The sequence below is a fragment of the Gopherus flavomarginatus genome, chromosome 2, assembly GCF_025201925.1.
Source record: "Gopherus flavomarginatus isolate rGopFla2 chromosome 2, rGopFla2.mat.asm, whole genome shotgun sequence".
NCBI classification, from domain to species: Eukaryota; Metazoa; Chordata; order Testudines; family Testudinidae; genus Gopherus; species Gopherus flavomarginatus.
In genome coordinates this window covers 59,200,403-59,223,645 of record NC_066618.1, presented here as the reverse complement: position 1 = coordinate 59,223,645, position 23,243 = coordinate 59,200,403, and the positions used below count along the sequence as shown (strand labels likewise).

The 23,243-nt window shown below is 39.4% G+C and overlaps 1 protein-coding gene across 4 annotated transcripts in view; it reads left to right on the top strand.

The window, feature by feature from the left end:
• Positions 1–23,243, top strand: part of SNX13 (sorting nexin 13) — a 150,225-nt gene that overhangs the window by 62,879 nt on the left and 64,103 nt on the right. For all 4 annotated transcript variants that reach the window (XM_050938590.1, XM_050938589.1, XM_050938588.1 and 1 more), the window contains 7 exons: positions 6,246–6,367; positions 9,378–9,499; positions 9,667–9,768; positions 13,105–13,193; positions 13,994–14,077; positions 21,424–21,562; positions 22,259–22,347. In XM_050938590.1, the coding sequence (XP_050794547.1) occupies positions 6,246–6,367; positions 9,378–9,499; positions 9,667–9,768; positions 13,105–13,193; positions 13,994–14,077; positions 21,424–21,562; positions 22,259–22,347 (747 nt within the window). The remainder of the gene's footprint in view (positions 1–6,245; positions 6,368–9,377; positions 9,500–9,666; positions 9,769–13,104; positions 13,194–13,993; positions 14,078–21,423; positions 21,563–22,258; positions 22,348–23,243) is intronic.

Sequence of the window (23,243 nt, the reverse complement as noted above, 5' to 3'; positions counted from 1 at the left end):
CTCCTCCGCAGGCCTCTAGCTACACATAGCCAACCAGCAGGCGATCCTTAATAGACATAACTTCAACTCTTGGATGGCCGTGTCCAAGTTTAAGGATCGCCTTTTCCAGGACTCTCACTCTGAGTTTGCGGCTTTAATCGAGGAAGGGAAGGGAAGGCGGTGGCTAAGGCTTCACTACAAGCCTCCCTTGATTCAGATGACTCTGCGGCCAGAACCATTGCCTCGGGGGTAGTCATGCGACACACTGCATGACTCTTGGTATCAGGCCTCCCTTCAAAGGTCCAGAATACCCTCCAAGACCTTCCCTTTGAGGGCTCGGGCCTTTTCTTGGAGCAAACAGATTCCAGGCTACATGGCCTTAAGGATTGTAGGGCCACCCTGAAGTCGCTAGGGATGCATACACCGGCAACCCAGAGAAAGCCCTTCAGGCCTCAGCCTCCGTAGCAGAGGCAATATCAACCCCAACCCAGGCAGGAGACGTATTGCAGGTGGGGCAGGAATAACGGGCGTAGACAGAACAATGCGCATACCCAAGTCCAGAATAAACTCCAGCCTGGAAACAAGCAAGGGTTTTGAAGGCATGCCTGAGGACAGTGTACCAACCCAGTTCCCGGATCCATCCCCACAGTTTTTAACCGACTATCCCACTTCTACCATGTGTGGTCCCATATAACATCGGACTGCTGGGTCCTGTGCACAGTACAGGTGGGATACTCCAGTTCTCCTCCTCCCCTCCCTCCCACCCACCTTCTCTGTCCCTCTTCAGGGACCCCTGTCACGAGCAACTCCTTATGCGGGAGGTACGTTTGCTCCTCAAGATTAGTACGGTGGAGGAGGTTCCACAGGAGCCAAGGGGAAAAGGATTTTACTCCCATTACTTTCTAATCCCCAAGGCAAAGGGGGTGTCTGCGACCCATTTTAGACCTTTGCGGACTCAACAAATGTATGGTCAAACTCCGGTTCTGCATGGTCTCCCTAAGCGCTATCATTTCATCTTTTGGATCCGGGGTATTGCTACACTGCCCTTGACATGAAAGATGCATACTTCCATATTGCCATTCATCCGGCACACTGATGCTTCTTCCGGTTTGTCGTAAACCAATACCACTACCAGTTCACGGTTTTCCCGTTTGACTTGTCCACTGCCCCGAGTGTCGAGTGTTCATGAAATGCATGGCGGTGGTGACAGCCTTCCTGTGGAAAAGGCAAATTTGAGTGTACCCGTACCTCGACAACTGTCTACTTGCAGGTCTTTCCAAGGACGAAGTCCAATCCCACGTGATGATGGTCATGGACACGTTTCACAACTGGGGCTCCTCAATGTACCCAAATCTTCTCTCATACCTACCCAAAGGATAGAGTTTATAGGGGCAGTCCTGGACTCGGTACGGGCAAAAACGAGCCTTTCGGAGCCCAGGTTCCAAGCCACAGAGCAGATTGTGAAATCAATGCTTTGGTATCCCACCACCACAGTCTGGTGTTACCTGCAGTGAATAGAGCATGCCTGACTGAGACTCAGACCCATGCAAGTGTGACTCGCACTGTCTTACCATCCATAGAAAAACTACCTGGACCTTGTGGTGATGATCCCGGGACAGGTCCCAGAATTCCTGTGCTGGTGGCTGGACCAACCAGTGGTCTGTGCAGGGGTCCCCTTCGCCAAGCCCCAACTTTCTCTGACATTAATAACAGATGCGTCAGATCTGGGCTGGAGCGCACACTTGGGGGATCTGAGGACACAAGGATTGTGGTCGAGGAATGAGAGATCTCTCCGTATCAACTTGAAGGAGCTCAGGGGTTCGTCTGGCCTGCCAAACCTTTCACACCACTTTGAAAGGTCACAGCGTGACAGTCCTGACAGACCACCATGTTCTATTCTATATAAACAAACAAGGTGGAGCCCGCTCCTCACCTCTCTGCTGAGAAGCTCTTCTTCTCTGGTACTTCTGTATAGCCTGATCCATTCAGCTCAAAGCATCCTACCTTCCAGGAGTATGGAACAAGCTGGCGGATTTCCTCAGCAGGTTATACCGCATGCATGAGTGGTCAATCATATCGGATCAGTCTTCATACAGTCAGTCTTCCAAAAGTGGGGTTATTCCCAAGTAGACCTCTTCGCCTCCAAGAGCAACAGACAGTGCCCTCAGTTCTTCTCATTCCAAAACCACAGTCCGGGCTCGATTGCAGATATGTTCTTAATACCATGGGGTGAGGGTCTGAAGTATGCCTTCCCTCCTATCCCACTTGTCTGCTGGGTCCCTCTAAAAATCCGCAGAAACAGGGCGATGGTAATCATGATCATCCTGCCTTGGCCCCAACAGCATTGGTACACAACCCTCCTAGAGCTGTCCGTAGACGCCCTGATTGTCCTGCCCCTCCACCTAGACCTGATCACGCAGGACCACGGGAACCTCCTTCGCTCGAACCTGCAATTCTACATCTCATGGCATGGTAACTCCATGGCTAAATCCCATGAAGAGCCAGTGCTCTCAGTCAGTGAGACAAGTTTTCCTCAGCAGTAGGAAACCTTTCACTAGGGCTACCTACCTGGCGAAATAGAAAAGGTTTTCCTGTTGGTGTGAACCCAAGCGCTTTCAACCACTCCAGGCTGCCATCCCAGTTATTTTAGACTAACTCCTACACCTTAAGCATCAAGGTCTATCCCTTTCCTCCATCAGAGTACACCTGGCTGCCATTTCAGCTTTACGTCCGGGAGAGTCTGGGCACTTGGTGTTTTCTAATTCCATCATGGGGCGATTCCTCAAAGGGCTGGAGAGGGTGTTCCCGTATTCTCTCCAACCAGTCCCAACCTGGAATCTGAACCTGGTCCTCTCGAAATTCATAAATCCACCATTTGAGCCCTTGGCCACTTGCTCTTTTGGAAGGTGACATTCCTGGTGTTAATTACATTGGCAAGGAGAGTGTCCGAGCTGAGAGCCCTCACCTCTGAACCACCTTACACGGTGTTTCATAAGGACAAGGTGCAGCTTAGACCACACCTTAAATTTCTCCCCAAGGTGGTCTCCCAATTCCACATGTCAGGACATTTGCTTACTGGTGTTCTTTCCAAAACCCCACATGAGCCCGAGACACCGCAACCTACACATGCTAGATGTCTGGAGAGCCGTGTCATTCAATATGGAGCACACACAACCTTTCCGCAAGTCGACCCAATTGTTCGTTGCCATAGCTCATAGAATGAAGGGTCTCCCAATCTCTGCACAACACGTATCGTCCTGGATCACAGACTGCATACGCATGTGCTATGAGCTGACCAAGGTCCCAGCCTTAGCAATTACAGCCCATTCAATCAGAGCGCAGGCATCTTTGACAGCCTTTCTGGCTCAGGTCCCACACATTTACAGCCCACTATGCTGTCAACCAACAGGCCAGAGATGATACAGTGGTCAGCAGAGCTGTTCTTCAGTCAATCATTCCATGACTCCTATCCTCCTCCAATGGTAAGCTTGGAAGTCACCTAATTGGAATGGACGTGAACAATCACTCGAAGAAAAGATGGTTATTTACCTCTCGTAACTGTTGTTCTTCTAGATGTTTTGTTCACGTCCATTACAATTCCCACCCCTCTTCCTCTCTGTCGTAGTCAGCAGCAAGAAGGAACCGAAGAGGGGTCAGGCCGTCAGGGTAATGTATACACCGCTTCCCTGCCATCCCAATGGAAACTGCTAAGGGGAAAAGTTTCCAATGTCCATGCGTGCTAATTGTAATGAATGTGAACAACACATCTCGAAGAACAACAGTTACGAGAGATAAGTAACCATCTTTTCTCAAATGTTGAGCCCAGGGTCAAGGCTGTCTTCACTTCCCGTTTCCATTGTTTGTCTGAGATATTTTTTTATATCTATATTAAACCCTGCTAAAAGTGTCTGTGTGTATGAGTGAGAGCGAGAGAGAGGGGAAAAAGGTTTTACAAGATTATTTGTGACCCTGGAATACTCATTTTGAAACTGTATTAATTGCCAGCTTGCTGTATTTTATACATGTAAAATAGCTGTGAGCTCTTTAAATTTATCATTGAAATTGATATTGTAATCCCCATTGACACAATTCTTGCTATGATGATGCAGGGAAAAATCATACACTTTAGTACATGTTAAATCTTGTGCACTTGCCAAGTACTCCCACTGAGCATTATTTGAAGATTTAAAGATTACAGCATGTCACGTTGTCTGCAGTGGCTCACAACTGAGCGTGCCTACCTCTGGGCAGACACCACCAATTGGTGATATGTCACACATGCGAACTCCTGGATCACTATATCAGTCTTACCATGGAGTCACAGTCAATCTTCTTAGACTGGAGAGTCTATCTTGCCACCAAGACAAACTCGACTTAATTGATAAATGGTCACTTACACCAAAAATCACACACTATTTCATTTGCTTCCAGTCTCCAGACACCAGTCACTTACCCCAGATCAGTTGATACCCTAGATATTATACCAAAGACAAAGCTTTTAGCCAATCCTGTAATAAACAAGCTGAAGTTTTATTACCTACAGAAGAAAAATAAGAGGTGTGTGTGTGTGTGTGTGTGTGTGTGGGTTAAAGCAAGCAAATATGCACAAATGAGTTGCAATCTATATTCTAAGAGTAACAAAGTTGTAATGATCTTTCAATTCAAAGTGTTGTTCAGGGCAGATGCAGGGGCTGCCCCGGGGATCTCTGGCTGCAGTTCGGTGTCTCTGACCCTGTGAGTGTTCAAACCACAGAGATGAAAAATGTTCACGTCAGCTATTTTTATTTCTCTCTTCCAGCATTCAAAGCAATAGGATGAGTCCCTCTGCATATACTTTTCCATGGTGGATGAAAGCTTTTATCTGATAATGGCTCACTTACATTTTGATAGTTGTCCTGTGTGATTGGATGGGAGGTGGAATTCCCATGCTCGGGTTCACAAGTTCAGAGCAAACATATTCAAAGCTGTAAAGCAAAACTTACATATTTTCTTATTGCATGGAATATGGACATTAGAAGTGAGATTAATGCATGTAGAAATTTACAAGCATTTCATAGTTTAAACATTAAGTACATTCTTATAAGACTAATACCTATTTTAAGCAAAATTAACATACAACTAAACTGGTCTTATCTCCAGCTATGAGTTTTTCAGTTCTTAGCTAATGCCTGCAGCCTTGGCAAGAGCCTCATCTGCCAGTATCACACCATGCCTTTATCCATGTCTGCAACAGAAAGGTCATAGAGAACAAGAATTATGATTTACAGATGAAATATTCCTCCACCTTCTTGCATCCATGTGGCATGGTACTTATATGTCTGAGCCACAGTTGTAATTGTGATGAGTAGAGGTTGTGGTTTGCACATCCTTCCTTTTTGTGGTCAGTAGATATCTATAGTTGGTAAATCCACTGCGGGAACATCTCAACACCCCATTGCTTAAACAATATGGAGAGAGTAGCTATTTAATTCCAGGAACTGCAGAATCCCTCTGCATAGCTTCTCTGATTATCATTCCTTCCAGCCAAGCAGTACAATGGTGTTTCACCGTGTTTGGGGCCTTCCACAACTGCAGGAAGTCTGAGGGTACATCTACACAACCCGCTGGATCGGTGGGTAGTGATCAATCTATCAGGGATCGATATATCTCATGTAGTGTAGAAGCGATAAATTGATCCCCGATTGCTCTCCCATCGACTGCTGAACTCAGCAGTGCGAGAGGCGCAAGCAGAGTCGACGGGGGAGCCACAGCCATCAATCCAGTGTTGCAAGGACACGGAGCAAGTAATTTTAATTCAATCTAAGATACGTCAACTTCAGCTATGCTATTCTCATGGCTGAAGTTGCGTATCTTAGATCGACACCCTACCCCCCACCCCTCCTTGTAGACCAGGCCTGAGAATTTCATGTGGTTGTGAGTAAATTTGCATAGTCTAAGATATGTTTCATGTCTGTATAAGCATAAAAAAATATTGGTAAAAGCAAAGATTTCAGGGCTTGTTTTTTGATGCTCAGCCTTGTCTCTGTATGTTTTGAAATATGCCTTGGTGTTTTCATCATTGTAACAATAGAGAAGGGTGAAGATTAGTCAACTGTAGAGAGGCTGAGTTAAACATAAACAACGTTGAGGTTGTTATCTGTATAGCAATGTCTCAATCACTGTGATGTAAAGGATATGAGAGAGCATTCTTTATCACATGAACTTTTAAATGACAGTCATTGCATCACATGCTAAAAGCTATTTTGTATCCTTTTTTTAAATTTTAGGTAATCCAGTTTTCACTGAGGGACTATGTCCAGTACTGGTATTATACACTAAGTGATGATGAATCCTTTCTTCTTGAAATCAGGCAGGCTCTTCAAAATGCACTTATTCAGTTTTCTACGAGGTAAGACTTTGTGTTTATATAAACATAAGTTTAAGCAAGTACAGAATATTATCTGTAGATTGCAATGTAACAGCTGGAGTTTATATATTTTTAAAAAACTTCAACTGTTCTTAAGCATAGTACAAAAAGAAGTATCTGAATTTTGTGAAAAAATAATAGTTCAAGACAGCTGCAGCCATTGGACCATCCTCTAATCTGAGTAAACAGAGTGGAATATTGTTAAATTTTAGCAATGTCATTGCCAGAAAGATACTGGGTAGATAGCAAGCTGGAGCAAGTTCAGATAACAGTGCTAGAAAGAATCAAGTGGTAGTGACAGTGACTTGAGGAAAGATTAATAATTGTATTTAATCTGCCAACATTTCAAAAGTAAGGGTTTTATTTCCAGTTACTCTTGGGGGAATTCTGTGCCGCTGCACAATGCAGAATTTTGCAGAAATTAACATTGTGCGTGCAGAATTTCATTTTCCCCCACAGAAATGGACTGCAGTGCTGCTAGCAGCGACTAAGGGCTCGTGGACTCAGCAGAGCCCAGCTTGGACTTGAAGATACTCCTGAGGGGAGGGATAGGGAGCTAGAGGGTTCCAGGGAGCTAGAGGGTTCCTGGCAGCTGCAATTCACAGCATGCCTTGAGGGAAGGAGAGGATGGTGCGCAGTAAGCCTGGGATCAGGTCAGTTTTTCTTCCTCTGGATCCCTGGGCTCTGATGGGGAGGGGGATGGGTCTCTGAGCAAGGCGGGAGGCCCGCAGCTGAGTTTTGCAGGTGGAGGGGGTGCAGGTATCTTGGCTGGGGAACCCCTGCGGTTGGACTTTGGGGAGGAGGGGGGTTGGGTGTATTGGTTGTAGGGGGCGCCCTGCAGGTGGGCTTTGTAGGGGTGGGGTTGTGTGTGTCTGGCCCCCGGCTGGGCTCTTGGTGGAGGAGAGGGGGCAGAGAAACAGGTCCTGGGTTGTCATAGGGATTTCTCTAACTCTCTACTCCTGGGGGAAATTTTGTGTGTGTCTGTATTGTTACAGACATACTTGCTGACAGATATTTTTAAATAAATTATCAAAATAATTGAAACGGGCATGATTACATAGTGTTATTTTGACAAATAACATTTGCAGAATTTTAAAATATTGTGTGCAGAATTTTTAATTTTTTGGCGCAGAATGCCCCCAGGAGTAGCCAGTGGAGATGAAAAATAATGTAGGGTGAACAGTGGGATGTAACTAGAATAATGGGTGAAAAAAATGCTGAAAATTAGTCTTAATATCAAGAAGATGTCATACCATTGAAATCTGTTGGGCTATAGGATAGTGGAAACTTTCAAGTGCTATCGCTTGGGACACTTAAAACTAGACTAAGCAACACGAGAGGCTGTGTGCTGTGAGAAATAACCCTGCATTTGCAGGAGATGGGCTGCTATTTGCTTCCATCTTTTAATTACTGTGATTCTGTGCAATTACTTCATTGATTTATTTTTATAGGGAAGGAAGAAATTCACAGATTTTTGAGTTCTATTTAGCTGTGGGCAAAAAATGTAACAGTTTACAGGAGAGCTAATGAATTAGTTATAACTAGATTGACCTGTTTGGACGTTAAAGTAGAATTTGCTGTCCTTGTAAGATTAAGAGGATTGCACTTATTCATATCTTATTTTTAAGAACTTTACTTTATAGAATTGGCGCAAAGCCATAAATAGGCTGTAATTCAAAAAAAAAAAAAAAAGGCTGCTCAAGTTTGTTACAGTGGTTATAGCTTGGTATACAGCTGTTGTAGGTAAGTGGATTATTTTTCTCCATAATTCTTTTTCTTCTTCTTGGGATATGCTTGTCAGAGAAATTAGGTAAGGCTGCCACCCAGTGTTCTTTGTGTGATTATTAGGTATTTACTACAAGTGAACAGTTTGGTTTCTGAATCATAGCTTTGCAATACTCTTCAAAGTGTAATGCTTTCTATTTATCTTTTCCTCTAGTTCATACTTCTAGACTAGACTTCGCTGTAGGCTCAACCATTTGTAAAGTTTCTTACCTATCTTGGTGGGAAAGCTGTACAGAAACCAAGGTGGCTTTACTTATGAGTATTGTAGTGAGGCCCTTTCAGGCAGAGCAGTTACCAGAGTGGTTTACTCTTGTTTTTCAGGTAAGAAAGAACCCGGAATGGGAATGCCTAGCAAGAAGGAGGAGTTGTGATTGCCTGCCTCCTGCTTTACTAAAAGCAAAAGGGAGGAACACCCTTTAGTCTACACAGTTAGAAAGTGTTGTTTTCCCTAAGAGCACTAATGAAATGTTGATACATAAATATAATAAAATGGTGGCTGCTGTTTTGACCAAATGTATAATATATCATCAATATAACTGGCTTCCTCACAGTTCATGTGATTTTTTTTAAATGGTTCCTTGTTTAGCTACAAGCAAGTGCAATGTTCTAATGTGATTTCTACTATGATTACATATTGCAAGGTGTGAGAAAATAATTTGGTTACATATTTTCTCACAAGTAATGTCACAAATCTGAGAGATCTATTAGTATTACATTGAGACACTATAAATGTTTGACCTTTGTTTTCTTATGCTTAATACAATTTATGAAAAATGCAAATATGCTCATTTTTAACATTTTGATGCAAATGTTGAAATTACTGTTGTACAATATACTTTATAGTTGATTTTGTAAATTCATTTATAGTATGTAAGAAATCATACATCTTTTAAGCTTTTTCTCATCCTCCATATGTGTTGTTTTTTGTTGCTATAAAGCTTTTTAGTGTTGTACGAACAAACAATCTAAACATGGAAACGTGTGTTTGAGTGTGTCAAAGTAACTCTTTTGTATAGCCTTCTGTAGACCTCCCTGAGCTGATAAGTTACAGCAGGACCGTATTGTTGACTGTTCATATAGTAATTGTACAGGCTTTCAGAAATGTAATACCAAATTATAATTCTCAAGTCCTTAGATAACTACTGTTTACATTAACATTAAAAGAAATTTAAAAATTTTTGTTGATGTATAGTCTGTTTTCTGTAAGGTCAAAAGAAATGGACTGGCAGCCTTATTTCACCACACGACTTGTTGATGATTTTGCCACTCATCTTCGAGTATTCAGAAAAGCTCAACAAAGGATAACAGAAAAAGATGATCAAATGAAAGGTATTGCCATAATTGAAAATGCATTTGCCTTTTTTGTTGTTGACCTTGTGTAGCAAATTTCTCTATTCTTCACTTCATCCAAACAATGTTTTATTTGTATTCAATTACTAGTGACTTACAAAAGAGTCTTTCATATACACAAATATCTTCTAATGTCTTTTGTGTAGGTACAGCAGAAGACCTTGTAGATACATTCTTTAAGGTTGAAGTTGAAATGGAGAAGGAAGTCTGTCGTGATCTAGTCTGCACTTCTCCCAAAGATGAAGAAGGTTTTTCTAATAATTATTTTCGAAGAGTTGTGTTGCTACATTAAGCTATGTTAGTTATGGCATCAGCCAATAACATGGAAGAGATTCATAGCAAAGCTGTTAACTTCACTGCAACCAGTTATGACATATTTCATATATTTCTTGATTAGTGTATGTCAGTATTATCCTTTTAGTGGCAGTGACAATATATGTAACAAGGGCTGAAAGAATTTGATGTAAATGTGACTTTATTCAAGTTCATGGTATCCCTTTATAGATGGGGGTGGGAGGAGGGAGAGGCTAGTTAATTCTACATCTGACATCATACCGTCATCTGGATGAAGAAACAAGGATCTGTTTTGTTTAAAAAATAAAAAATCAATAATAGTTACAAGAAATTTTATGTAATTAATAGTACAGTTACTGCCTGGTTCAGAGCAGGGACTTGAGGCTGGGTCTCCCACGTGAGTGTCCTAAACGTCATGCTATTGGCTTTTCTGAGGTGCGTCTCTTTCCCATTGGAACCATTCCACTTGGGTTAGAATGAGAGAGAGAGTTTGACTGTGTCGCCCAGTGATTAGGGCACTCTTGGGTTGTAGGAATCAGAGAATCGTAGAGTGGAAGGGGCCTTGAGCGATCATCTAGTCCAGTCTCCTCCACTCATGGGAGGACTAAGTATTATCTAGACCATCCCTGACAGGTGTTTGTCTAACCTGCTCTTAAAAATCTCCAATGACAAGGGTTCCACCATTTCCCTGGGCAACTTACTCCAGTGCTTAACTATCCTGACATTTAGGAGGTTTTTCGTAATGTCAAATCTAAACCTCCTCTTGCTGCAATTTAAGCCCGTTGCTTCTTGTGCTATCCTCAGAGGTTAACGAGAACAATTTACCTCCCTCCTCCTTGTAACACTTTATGTACTTGAAAACTGTTATGTCCTGCCCTCAGTCTTCTGTTCTCCAGCCTAAACGAAACCATTTTTTTCAATTTTTCCTCATAGGTCATGTTTTCTAGACTTTTAAAATAATTTTTGTTGCTCTTCTCTGGACTTTCTCCAGTTTGACCACATATTTCCAGAAATGTGGCACCCAGAACTGAACATACTACTCCAGTTGAGGCTATATCAGCGTGGAATATATTCCTGTGTCTTGCTTATAACGCTCCTGCTAATACATCCTAGAATGTTTGCTTTTTTTGCAACAGTGTTACACTGTTGACCTGTGTTTAGCTTGTGATCCACTGTGACCCCCAGATCCCTTTCCACAGTACTCCTTCGTAAATGGTCATTTTTCTTTTTGTATGTACTGTAATCTGTTTGAAAACTGAAACACAAATGTCATTTAGCACTTATACCATTTCCACATTCTCTATTGTTGCGTGCCCCCCTCCTCTTGAGTAATGGACCTAGCCTGTCCTTGGTGTTTCTCTTGCTTCTAATGTATTTGAAGAATATTTTCTTGTTACCTTTTATGTGTCTAAGTAGTTTAATTTTGTTTTATGCTTTAGCCTTTCTAATTTTGTCCCTACATACTTGTGTTGTTTGTTTATATTCATTCTTTGTAATTTGACCTAGTTTCTACTTTTTATAGGACTTGCTTTTGAGTTTCAGATAACTGAATATCTCCTGCTTAAGCCCAGGTGGTCTTTTGCCATACTTCTTATCTTTCCTGTACAGTGGGATAGTTTGCCCTTAATAATGTCTCTTTTGAAAAACTGCCAACTCTCTTGAAATGTTTTTCCCCTTAGACTTGCTTCCTATGGGATCTTAACTACCAACTCCCTGAATTTGCTCAAGTCTGCCTTCTTGAAATCCATTATCTTTATTGCAATGTTTTCCCTTCTACCGTTGCTGAGAATGGTGAATGCTACCATTTCGTGATTGCTTTCACCCAAGGTGCTTTCCACTTTCAAATTCTTAACCAGTTCCTCCCTGTTTGTCAGAATCAGATCTAGAACAGCCTCTCTCAATAGCTTTCTCCACCTTCTGAAATAATAAAAAAAATTATCTCCAGTACATTCCAAGAACTTGTTGGATAAATCTGTGCCTTGCTGCATTATTTTCCCAACAGATGTCTGAGTAGCTGAAGTCCCCCATCACCACCAAGTCCTGTGTTTTAGATGATTTTGTTAGTAGTTTTTTTAAAAAAAACTCATCCACCTCTTCTTCCTGGTTAGGTGGTCTGTAGTAGACCCCTATAATGGAATCACCCTTGTTTTTTTACCCCTTTTATCCTTACTTAGAGACTTTCAACAAGTCTGTATTCTTTTTCCATCTCAGCCTCAATCCAGGTGTGTACATTTTTGATATATATGTCAACACCACCTCCCTTTTTTCCTGAGCAAGCTGTATCCTTCTATACCAATAGTCCAGTATTAATCTGTGATGTGTATTAATCTGTGATGCCAACTGTTTATTAACTAGCATTTTGAATTCTTCCTGCTTATTCCCCATACTTGTTGCATTAGTATACACACATCTAAGATACTGATTTGATTTCCTCACGTATTCTCTCATATTTCTCCCTTATCCCTGCTATAATGGCTCATAGTCTCCCCCACATTCAACCCTTCTCCCAGGTGTCCATGTTTTTTGACTTACCTCTGGGCTTTTGTCACCTGCCCCCATTGAACTTAGTTTAAAGCCCTCCTCACTTGGTTAGCCAGTCTGTATCCAAATATGCTCTTCCCCTTCCTTGATAAGTGGACCGCATCTCTGCTTAGTAGTCCTTTTTCCCAGAACAGCATCTCATGGTCAAGGAAGCCTAAGCCCTTCTGTCAACTCCATCCTCACAGCCAGGCATTCTCCAGGTTCACGTCTCTGGTCTGTCTGATTGAGCAGAGATTTGAATCGGGGTATCCCACATGAGTACCCTGACCACTGGACCATTAGCTATTCTGGGTCTTTCTCTTATATCCTGGACCTGAGAAACTTCCCAATGAAAGTTTAATGGAAACTGATTCATTCCTATGAAGAGTTTGTTTCAGCTAGCTTGCCTTTTCCAACAAAAAACTGTTTTGTTGAAAAAATCCTGAAGTGCTCTATGCATAAGTATGAAAAAAAATGCACTGAAGGGAAGTAGCTGCTTCTGTGAGAGTTAAGACCATGCACACATCCATCCATTCTAGTCAATATATATAAAATCAGTAAAGTCATTTTCATTATAAGATTTGAAGACAGTTGCATATGTTTGTATAAAGTAGAAAAACAAAAGTTTGAGAATCATTGAAAAGTGTATTTAATGCTTTCAAATTCAGTATATAAACTGAAGCTTTTCTCATTATATCAGAATAATGGGAGGGAACATGTAGTGTTATCACTACTCTGTATTGGATTGATATTTTGTTGTTTTTCTGTAGGATTCCTGAGGGATCTGTGTGAGGTGTTACTGTATTTATTGCTACCTCCTGGAGACTTCCAGAACAAGATCATGCGATACTTTGTCAGGGTAAATTTAGGATTTATATTTTACCCTAAGACTTCCAGTCCATATATATTATAAAAGAAATTTAGATCTAGGTCACTGGTTTTGTATATTGTATAAAATGCAATCATCAGCTATTATATTATGATACTTTTCAACATAGTAGGTTAGATACATGTTTTCATACGGAGGTGTTGACCTTTTATGTGACATTGGTGAACAATTCTAGATGACATTTGTTAGAGATATGAGTGACTTTTGGATGTGCAATCGTCAGTGTTAAAAAGTCAATATTTACCTACTGATATCACTCAATGGTTTTTGTGATACTGTAACTCTGATATACTTAAAATGGGAAATAACTGAGACTGCAGATACTAAGAAGGTAAATGTTTTCAGTGGTCACCATTGTATTCTTGTCCAACTAATACTAACATTCTTAAAATCTTATGGGGATGAGTGTTTCATTTGTCATATTTCTCTAAGGTTCCTATCGCTGTGATATTTAGGTTATCTTCCTTGAGGTCAGATGCCTAGTTTCTGTACTGGTCACACAGCGGACTAAGAGAGTTAACATTCTTTATTTATCACAAGAATTTACCTTTGGGTGTGGAGAGCGAGTTCTGAGAAATAAATCTAATTTTTGTTAATTTTTGTTTCAGAATTTGTTTTTAAGTTCTTAATATGCTTGAAGTTTCACTTGTTACTCAAATAGAAGCTTTACGTTGAATTCATAGTAAAAATTGATAGTTTTTTGAGTAAACTATTTGTCACTTTTTAGATATAGAGGACAGATTTCAATTGTATTACATTTCATTTTTCAGGAAATCCTCGCACGAGGAATTCTTCTTCCATTAATAAACCAGCTCAGTGATCCTGATTATATTAATCAGTATGTCATATGGATGGTAAGCTTTTCAGTGCTTCAGTAGTATTTCCAGGATATTCATCTGTAAGCACATTCCTATTCTCTTTTCCTGTGCTCTTTAAGCATGGTTGGTTTAATGGAAATACAATTTGTAATAGTACATCAATAGAGTAAAAGTGGTAGTGATGCTATCATTAATGTTGCATGAGAATTCCTATTCTAATCCCCTGCTTTGGTGGCTTTATAATGTTCTCAAACTTTGTTTTTTCAGGATGATAGTTTCTAAGCTTGCTCTCTACCTGCAGGTGAACTTTTTAAAAAAGTTTGAGTAAAAATTGAGTACAATCAAATTAAGGAGGAAAGTAATTTGTCTTCAAGAATTAATTTTTTAATGATTTTATAGTGAAGTGCAGGGGTCAGCAATGTATCTGTACATGAACACAAGTGTCCGTGGTAAAAATTTTGAGGTCCATGTTAATTTTTCAAAAAATTGAATAACTAAATGACATACCCCCCCCCACGTCCGTCACTAAGTAGGGTAATTTTGTCAAGTGTCCGTTGTGCAACATGGGATGCCGACCTCTGGTAAAGTGTTTTGAGGGGTCTAGTTCTGCAGTAGTCAGTATTTCTTATGGAAATGCCTTCATTTGAAAAATGCTTGTGAGAGTTGCATCAAAAAGTTAGTTTTGGGTTGGAATAGACATGACATCTTAAATCACACTTTGCACATACACAGTACTTTCCTAATTATGTTGCACAGCTAAGGAAGTCTGCACTTGCACACAGCACAGTGAAACATTTAGTTGTGAGCTGATGTATAATTTAACATGCATCCTGCTGTAAGGTTAAAGCTGCACAGTTCCTAAGGCTCACAGTAGAGAGGTCACCTAAATTATGCACAAAAGGGCAGAGGTAAAGTGCATATGCAACCTTATACTTTTTTGTTGCCTGACTTTTAATTGTTTAACTGCAACTTGAATGTTCTCAATCATTTTTAATGGAATGAGAGTAGACAGACATTTTTAATGGAGCAACAGATTTTGGTTAATCAAAAACTATATTGTAAGAATTTTGGGAATTGTTTTAGCCTTACATGAAAGATAAAAACAGTAACAGATCATAATACTAAAATAAAGATGAATTCAGTAACATTATTAATATTTCTCATTGCATGCCTCCAAATGAAGTAGTTTTCTTAAGGGCTTTAGGAATGACAGATGAAACAAAAACTAATAGTAGTTTAAGTACATCAGAAGCAGTTAGCCTGCAAAACAATCAGTGGGGCCACTGTGTGATTGAGATGCTGAAGGAGCACTCAAGGGAGACAGGGTCGTTGTGGAGAAGCTAAATAAATTCTCTGCATCAGTCTTCACTGCAGAAGATGTGATGGAGATTTCCACACTTGAGCAATTCTTTTTAGGTGACACATAAGGAACTGTCCCAGATCGATACGTCTTTCAAGATGGTTTTGGAACAAATTGATAAATTAAACAGTAATAAGTCACCAGGACCAGACGTAACTCAAATATGAAATTGCAGAACTACTAATTGTGGTATTTAACCTATTGCTTAAATCAGCCTCTGTACCTGGTGACTGGAGGATAGCTAATGTAAGAATGATTTTTTAAGAATGCTAGATGGGTGATCTAGGCAATTACAGGCTGGTAAACCTAACTTAAGTACTAGGAAATTGGTTGAAACAGGACAGAATTATCAGATACATAGCTGAAAACAACACATTGGGGAAGAGTCAACAAAGGAGTCCCTTTTGTAAAGGGAAATCATGCCTCACCAATGTCAAAGAATTCTTTGAGGGTATCAACAAACATGGACAAGGGTGATCCACTTGATAAGATGTACTTGGACTTTCATAAAGCCTTTGACAAGGTCCCTCATCAAAGTCTCTTAAGCAAAGATATATTACATTACATCACACCCCATGTCTCTTATGGTCCTCTTATGGATCAGTAACTGGTTAAAAGATAGAAAATAAATGATAGGAATAAATGGTCAGTTTTCACAATGGAGAGAGATAAATAGCATCGTCCCCTAAGGATCTGTATTGGGATCAGTGCTGTTCAACATATTTATAAATAATGCAGAAAAGGGGTAAACAGTGAGGAGGCCAAGTCTGCAGATGATACAAAGTTACATAAGATAGTTAAGTCCAAAGCTGACTGTAAAGAGATCTCACAAAACGTGGGTGACTGGGCAACGAAATGTCAAATGAAATGCAAAGTAATGCATATTGGAAAACATAGTTCCAGCTATACATGCAAAATGATGGAGTCTAAATTAGCTGTTACAACTCAAGAAAGAAATCTTGGCATCATTGTGGATAGTTCTGTGAAAACAGCTTAGTGTGAAGCAGCAGTCAAAAAAGCTAACAGAATGTTAGAAATCATTAGGAAAAGGAAAGACCATAAGACAGAAAATATCATCATGCCACTATATAAATCAAGGATACTCTCCGTTCCTACTCAATATTCTCTTGTTTATGCATCCCAGGACTGTATTAGGTATTTTGGCCACAGCATCACACTGGGAGAGTTCATGTTCAGTTTATTTATCTACCATGACACCAAATTTCTTCAATGGCACTGCTTCGCAAAACATAGTTTGCCACCCTATAAATATGGCCTTTATTCTTTGTTCCTAGATGTATACATTTACAGTTAGCTGTATTAAAATGCACATTGTTTGCTTAGTAAACTGGACACAAGCAATCAAAAATGCTCTGTATTAGTGACCTCTTCATTATTTAGCACTCCCTCAATTTTTGTGTTATCTGCAAACTTTCAGTGATGATTTTGTTTTCTTCCTGGCAATAGATTAATATGTTAAATAGCCTAGGGCCAAGAACTGATCCCTATGGGACCCAACTGAAAACACACCTGCTCAGTGGTGGTGATTTCCCTGTTTATAATTACATTTTGAGACTTATCAGTTAGCCAACTTTTAATTCATAAAATGTATACCATGTTAATTTTATATCTTTCTAGTTTTTTATCAACATGTCATGTAGTATAAAGTCAAAGTATGTCAACACTATTAACTTTTTCAATCACATGTATAATCACTTTAAAAAATATTAAGTTAGTTTGATGAGCTCCATAAACATGTGTTGATTGACATTAATTGTATTAGCCTCCTTTAATTCTTTGTTAATCGAGTAATGTACCAGCCACTCCATTATCTTGCCCAGGATTGATGTTAGGCAGAAAGGCCTATATTATAGTTGTCTGAAGTTGGAATCTTTCCAAATAAGTATTTCCAAAAAATAACTAGATGGCATGCTTTCTGAGAAATTTTGCTTTGTTTAGATTCAAATCAGGTTAAAAAGACGAATTTCCAATTTCTGAGACCAAAGTTGTGCTGCCCACTTTCTAATAGGGTTAGAAAGCCCATCCATGGGGTTTTATTGACTTCAAAATGTTTGTACTCTGTGTTATGATGGAAGTTCATGATGGATGTTCCAGTTCCACTTAGTAAGGTGTCATCTGTGAAGACAGATTTAAATGAAAATCTTCCTTAACTTGTCTTCCAGGCCCCCCCCCCCCCCCCCCCACACACTACATAAAGTCAGCACTGAAAAGTTAAGTAATGTCAGTATTAAGGTTACTTTCATATGGATTATGACAATTTTTAGTTTCATGATCACATATTATTTTTCTACAGGACCCCACATAACTCAGTGCAGAATGGATGGTATTCACAGCTATGCAGCTATTTTAATATTTTTTTTTAACTCTCTGTTCAATGCATGGTTCCATGCTTTATTTACTGCGTGCTATTCAGAACCTGTGCTGAAGTCAGAATTATTAATTTCCTCATGGACTTTTCTGTGGTGCTCATCGCAATAGCATTCGAGTGCATCACAAATATTAATTAATTTCTTTTCACAATACCCTTGTGAGACAAGATGGTGTTACTATCCCCATTTTATAGATGGGAAGTAGCTGCACAAAGATATTATGCTCAAAAATAGAATAGCTTGGAATGGAAATTCTGGTTCCCATTGGAATTCTGACACTTTGAAAGACATCTCATTTTGATTCAGAACAAAAATCTGAAATTTTTGGCAAAATGAAAGTTAAAAAATGCAATTAGAGACTATCAATGTTTTGTTTAGTGTCAAAATGCATCATTTCAGTACTGTCATTTTGTGTAGACTTTCTGTATTATATTTAGTATTTGACTATAAAATAAAATTATGATATAATTTGAAACAAAAAATAAGAACAACACTGTCAGTTGCAAACATTTTGCCTTTTTCTTGACAAAAATTTTCCGTCCTGCAAGATGTTTGTCTCAACTAACTGCATTTTTTTCAAAGTAATCAGCTTCCATCGAAATTGTTTTGATCCACTCTAGTCAAAAGTATCCACTAATTTTTGCGGCCCAGTTAGGGACACCTACAGCCTGATTCTTCAGAAGATGTAGCACTTTATATGTCTAAATCACAATTCCCATTTACTTCAATTGTGGCTGTAAGTACTTAACACTTCTGCTAATCAGGTCCCAGGCTCTCAAGTCAGGCTCCCTAAAAACAAAGCACTTACAGTTAGTAACAGCCTGTTCAAAGTTTCTTTAAATGACTTGCCCAGCATCACACAGGAACTCTGTGTCAGAGGCAGGGATTGAATCCATTTCTCAAAGTCAGTATTCAACTGCTGTAAGCATTAGACTGCCCATTGTCTGCTGTCATCCCTACTTTAAGGTTGCTCAATTTGTGGTGTGCGGACTGTACATCGCCCACCAGAGCATTTCATAAGGCCCATGGCCTGCTTCAACACATTATATGAGCGGCTGATTGATTAGCTTTTTGTCATGTTTACATCATTCTAATTTACACAAGTGTGTAAATAGACAATGTTTCTATGTACAGTAATCTACATACGAAACAAGCTGAACCTAAAATATAAATCAGTACAAGTGACTTTAAATCTTATTAAAATAAATTGAAATCTTATTTATGTTGTTTAACATTAATTATATTATCCTCCTCTAATTCATTGTTGTTCGAGTAATGTACCAGCCACTCCATTATCTTGCCCAGGATTGATGTTAGGTTAGGTGACTTTAAATCTCATTAAAATATGTAGAATCTGTTTGGCCTACGCAGTTTTGCTTAGGTTTCTTACGGTTGTGCTTAGGTTTATGTTGCCTTCCTGTGTAATAAGATTGGGCACCATTGCTTCATTCACTATACACCTTCCAAAAAAAATTCATCATGCAGTTGAAGACTATCATAATGCGCACACACACACGAGGGCCAAATTAAGGTTTTACAGTGAACTTTCATTCTGGCATTTTCTAATGTATGAGTGTTTGACTTTGCAACTTAATAATCTTCTAGTATAGTTTTATTATGTAATGTCATAGGTAAGGATATGATTTAATCATGGAGGTCATGGATTCCATGACTTTAATGAACACACGTGACTTCTTTGGCTTCAGCCTCTTCTGCAGTGCACTCCTTCCTCCATCATTTTTAATAAAAGTCACAAACAGGTTGCAGCTTCTGTGAATTTTTGTTTTTTGCCTGCAGCCTATCCCTAACATTTACTAAAAATAACCGTGACAAAATCTTAACTACAGGATCTTAAAAAAGCGAAGTCAAACAGAAATTCCATCATGTCAAGTTGACACTCAGAAGTAAGCAGCAGCATTGGAACCTACTAATTTTTCAGATCGTCAGTCACTTGAGGTCACGGTGTAACTGGTAGTGTTAATAAGTTGTCATCTGTGTGGAACAGCACTAGATGGGGATGGGTTTTGGAGATGTTTGCTCACAGCAGAGGAGTAGTGAAACTCAGGTATCTTTAGATTCCTTTCCAGGAGGGGAGTATTGCCACAGACTTTTCTGCCTATTCCCTCCAAGTTCAACTCTTTTTTTTGCTTCCCCCAAACCTGTCTCCAGTCCTCACTCTTCCACTCTCCTCTCTTCTCTTCATTTCTTGTCCCAGTGAGTGCCACTTTCATCACCTTGCCAATCCCAGTCTCCACTCCTCAGGTGTCTCATCATTGTATCATCCCACCGAACTCCCCATCCCAGTCTCCTTGTCCAGCCAATCCCAGTTCCCCACATATCTTGGTTCCTTGTCCCCAGACTCCTTGCCCAGCCAGACTCCCAGTCTCATTTTCTGCCGTGCCCCTTCTGACTCCTTGTCCCAGTCCATTCCCCTCTTATTCCTGCAGGTCTGACTCTTGTCCCCTCGACTTTCTAATCAGGCAGCTTCCTTCTGCATACTATCTGGGGCCAGCAGAGGGATCATTGACAGCACAGTAAAGAGTCTCCCTGGACTCAGTTCAAATGTCTGGACCTGGCACAGCAGCTCAGAGCTGCAGTTGCATGGGAAGGCCTGCTTAGCCTCAGGCTAGAGAATGTGCAAAATAGACAGAACCTTTGGGAAATTTAGCTGCTGAAATCCAAGTTGTCTCTGCTGAATATGCTCAAACTTTCATTTTTCAAGACTTATAAGTTGGTCAAATTTAGGCAGATTTTCACAGACACAGCCTAGAGCACATCCCTAAAACAATGTCTGTTCCTGTGAATTTCAAGTCTCTGCTTCAAAGCAGGTGTAGGGGGCATGAGAGATTTTCAAAGAAAACGTCACCAGACTTTTTTAACATGGTGGCTTAAAGGTGCCTTAGCTCACCCTTCCCCTGAACTGCAAGTTCTCAGTGTCTGACCTGTTGTTTTAGCATGTAGAGAGAGAGCTCTAGATCTGTAATTATCCAAGAAGGGGATTTTAAATGTGAGGTCTTAAACTTTCAGAATTTTTGTCTTCTGAGGTGAAATGTGTCTTGGTTGTCCATGGGATCATTCCTGTCTTAATAAACAATTGTACACATCCCCACTCCTTAAAGTTCTGACTTTTTTCCTTGATAGAATGTGGGAAAACCCTTAAATGCTGTATGGTCTTTATCATTCCTGATGCCAGGAACCCCAGATCCATACTTGTGTTCTGAATTGTATGTGATAGCAAAATGACAGAATCTGTTGCTTTAAACATGGCAGGCACACAATTAGTGTGGGCCCCCACAATCTGGTCTTTGTTTCTTCTGAACAGAAAGTTCTTACGATTTCTTAAAAAAATTAGCTTTTAATTTAAAAAGTCTACAGGTTCAAATAGAAGTTTAGAGGTTTAAACTGCCACAAGGATTTATTTTCCCATAGTTGGCACAATCCTAAGAAAGCAGTTTGAATTTCATGGCTGCCATGAACTATGATGCTTTTAAAGTGATGGCACTATACAGTATATATTAAAATTACAATTTTCCCTTAATTGTCTGATTCCAGTTCACTGTGAAGAAGCATACACTATGCATAGATTTTTCTCTTCTGCATAATTTGGGTTGTACATTTTCTGGCTATTTCAGATTCGTGATTCCAATTGTAACTATGAGGCCTTCATGAATGTTATTAAATTAAGTGACAATGTAGGGGAGCTGGAAGCGGTAAGAGATAAGGCTGGAGAAGAACTGCAATATCTTCGATCCTTAGATACAGCAGGAGATGGTTAGTATTTTTATTTTAATGAAGAAATAAAATAGGCAAAGCTAACAGTAAGATTTTTTTTTTTTGTAATTACAGGAAAAGTGTTAAAATGTGAACTCTTACCTTACTAAATGGTGTTAATTATGAGTGCTATTAAAAATGTTATGTGAAAGATTCAAACCTGAGTTTTCTTTGATGCTTAGGATTGAAGACTGATTGCCTCCATCTGTATTCCCCTTTCTGTGGTGGCCATTATCATAGTTTCTAACAGTAATCATGTGTCTTGATAGGTTTTGTTCTAACAAAATTAATATTTTAATAAAAGTCAAATGTCCTGATTGAAACCTGCCTGACTGGTTCTGACTTTCAGTAGTGTTTCATCTATTGATGATGGAGTACTCTCAACTTTTTAAATAGCAACTGAAAGTTATATTGAGGACGGAAGGAAAAAGACTACTTAACTGCAGTTCAGTTCTTCCAGTAGAAATTAAATTGAGGGGAAAAAAAAACCAAAAAACCCCCCACTTTACTGTAAATATTGACAGTGTTATCTATTCTGGTAGGTTTCTTTACATAAGAACAAAACAAGAAAAAGTGATATGTATCTTTTGAAAATGTGTTTAAATTGATAATATACTTCAAATCAATTGTTTAATGACTAGTTTGTTTCTACTTCAGTCCTCTTTAGTCTTAGTTCTTGTGATGTTTTGTTTTCAGATATCAATACTATAAAAAATCAAATAAACAGCTTATTATATGTTGTTAAAGTATGTGATTCAAGAATACAGAGGTTGCAGTCAGGAAAAGTAAGTACTATTTTTCTATTAATACTCTTTCTGATGTTTGTTTTAATTGTAAATGATGTGAAATTGTCGAAGACTTGCTAGAAATTGTCACAATATCTCTTTAGTTCATTAAGGGAAAAATATGACTATAGCACTTGAGTTTATACTGTTTAGTGTATATATACTGAATATAGTGAACTGTATACTGAGTAATTGTGTAGCTAAAGTTGCACCTTCATACTTTCAGTTTTATATGGAAAATTCACCTACCAAAGCTTCTGTTAGAAAATGTTATATAGTGCTGTATTTCTAAATATTTAGCCATTATGCTACATTTAACTATTACATATTTCAGATTTATTTTCAAACCTTTCAGAATCTTGAATATATTTTTTAATGATCTTGGTTTTAAACTCTTCCAATTAGAAAAGAACTGAAGTAAGCTGCATAGCTGACTAATGAAGTTAAGAATTAAGAGAAAACAGTTTCTCTGACACATGAGTTCACCCTCCTGGAATTTTGCTTCTCTGCATCATCAGTTGAATTCCTACCTCTGATTAGGAAGTTCGTGCAGCAAGCAGCTCAGTCTGGAGGCCCTTAGATCAAGTCCCAGTTTTTCTACTGTAGGAGTTCATAATGTTTCTGCCTATTTATTGGTGGTACTGTTCTCTTTTGAAGTACAGTTTGTTGTTCAGACAGTCACTTGTTTAAAAGTACCAATGGTATTTTGCACTGCTTGGAAGTTCTTGTGTGTCAGAAATTCATCCTTCTTGCTTCCTCTGTTGCCGCCTAGTCTCCAGCCTCTACTTTTTATGACATTTGAAAAACTTCTGGCATTCTTACTGTAGCAAATCTGACTTTGTTCTGTTTCTTGGGACTCCATTAGTTGAGCTTTAAGCTTGGATGGGGCATTAAAA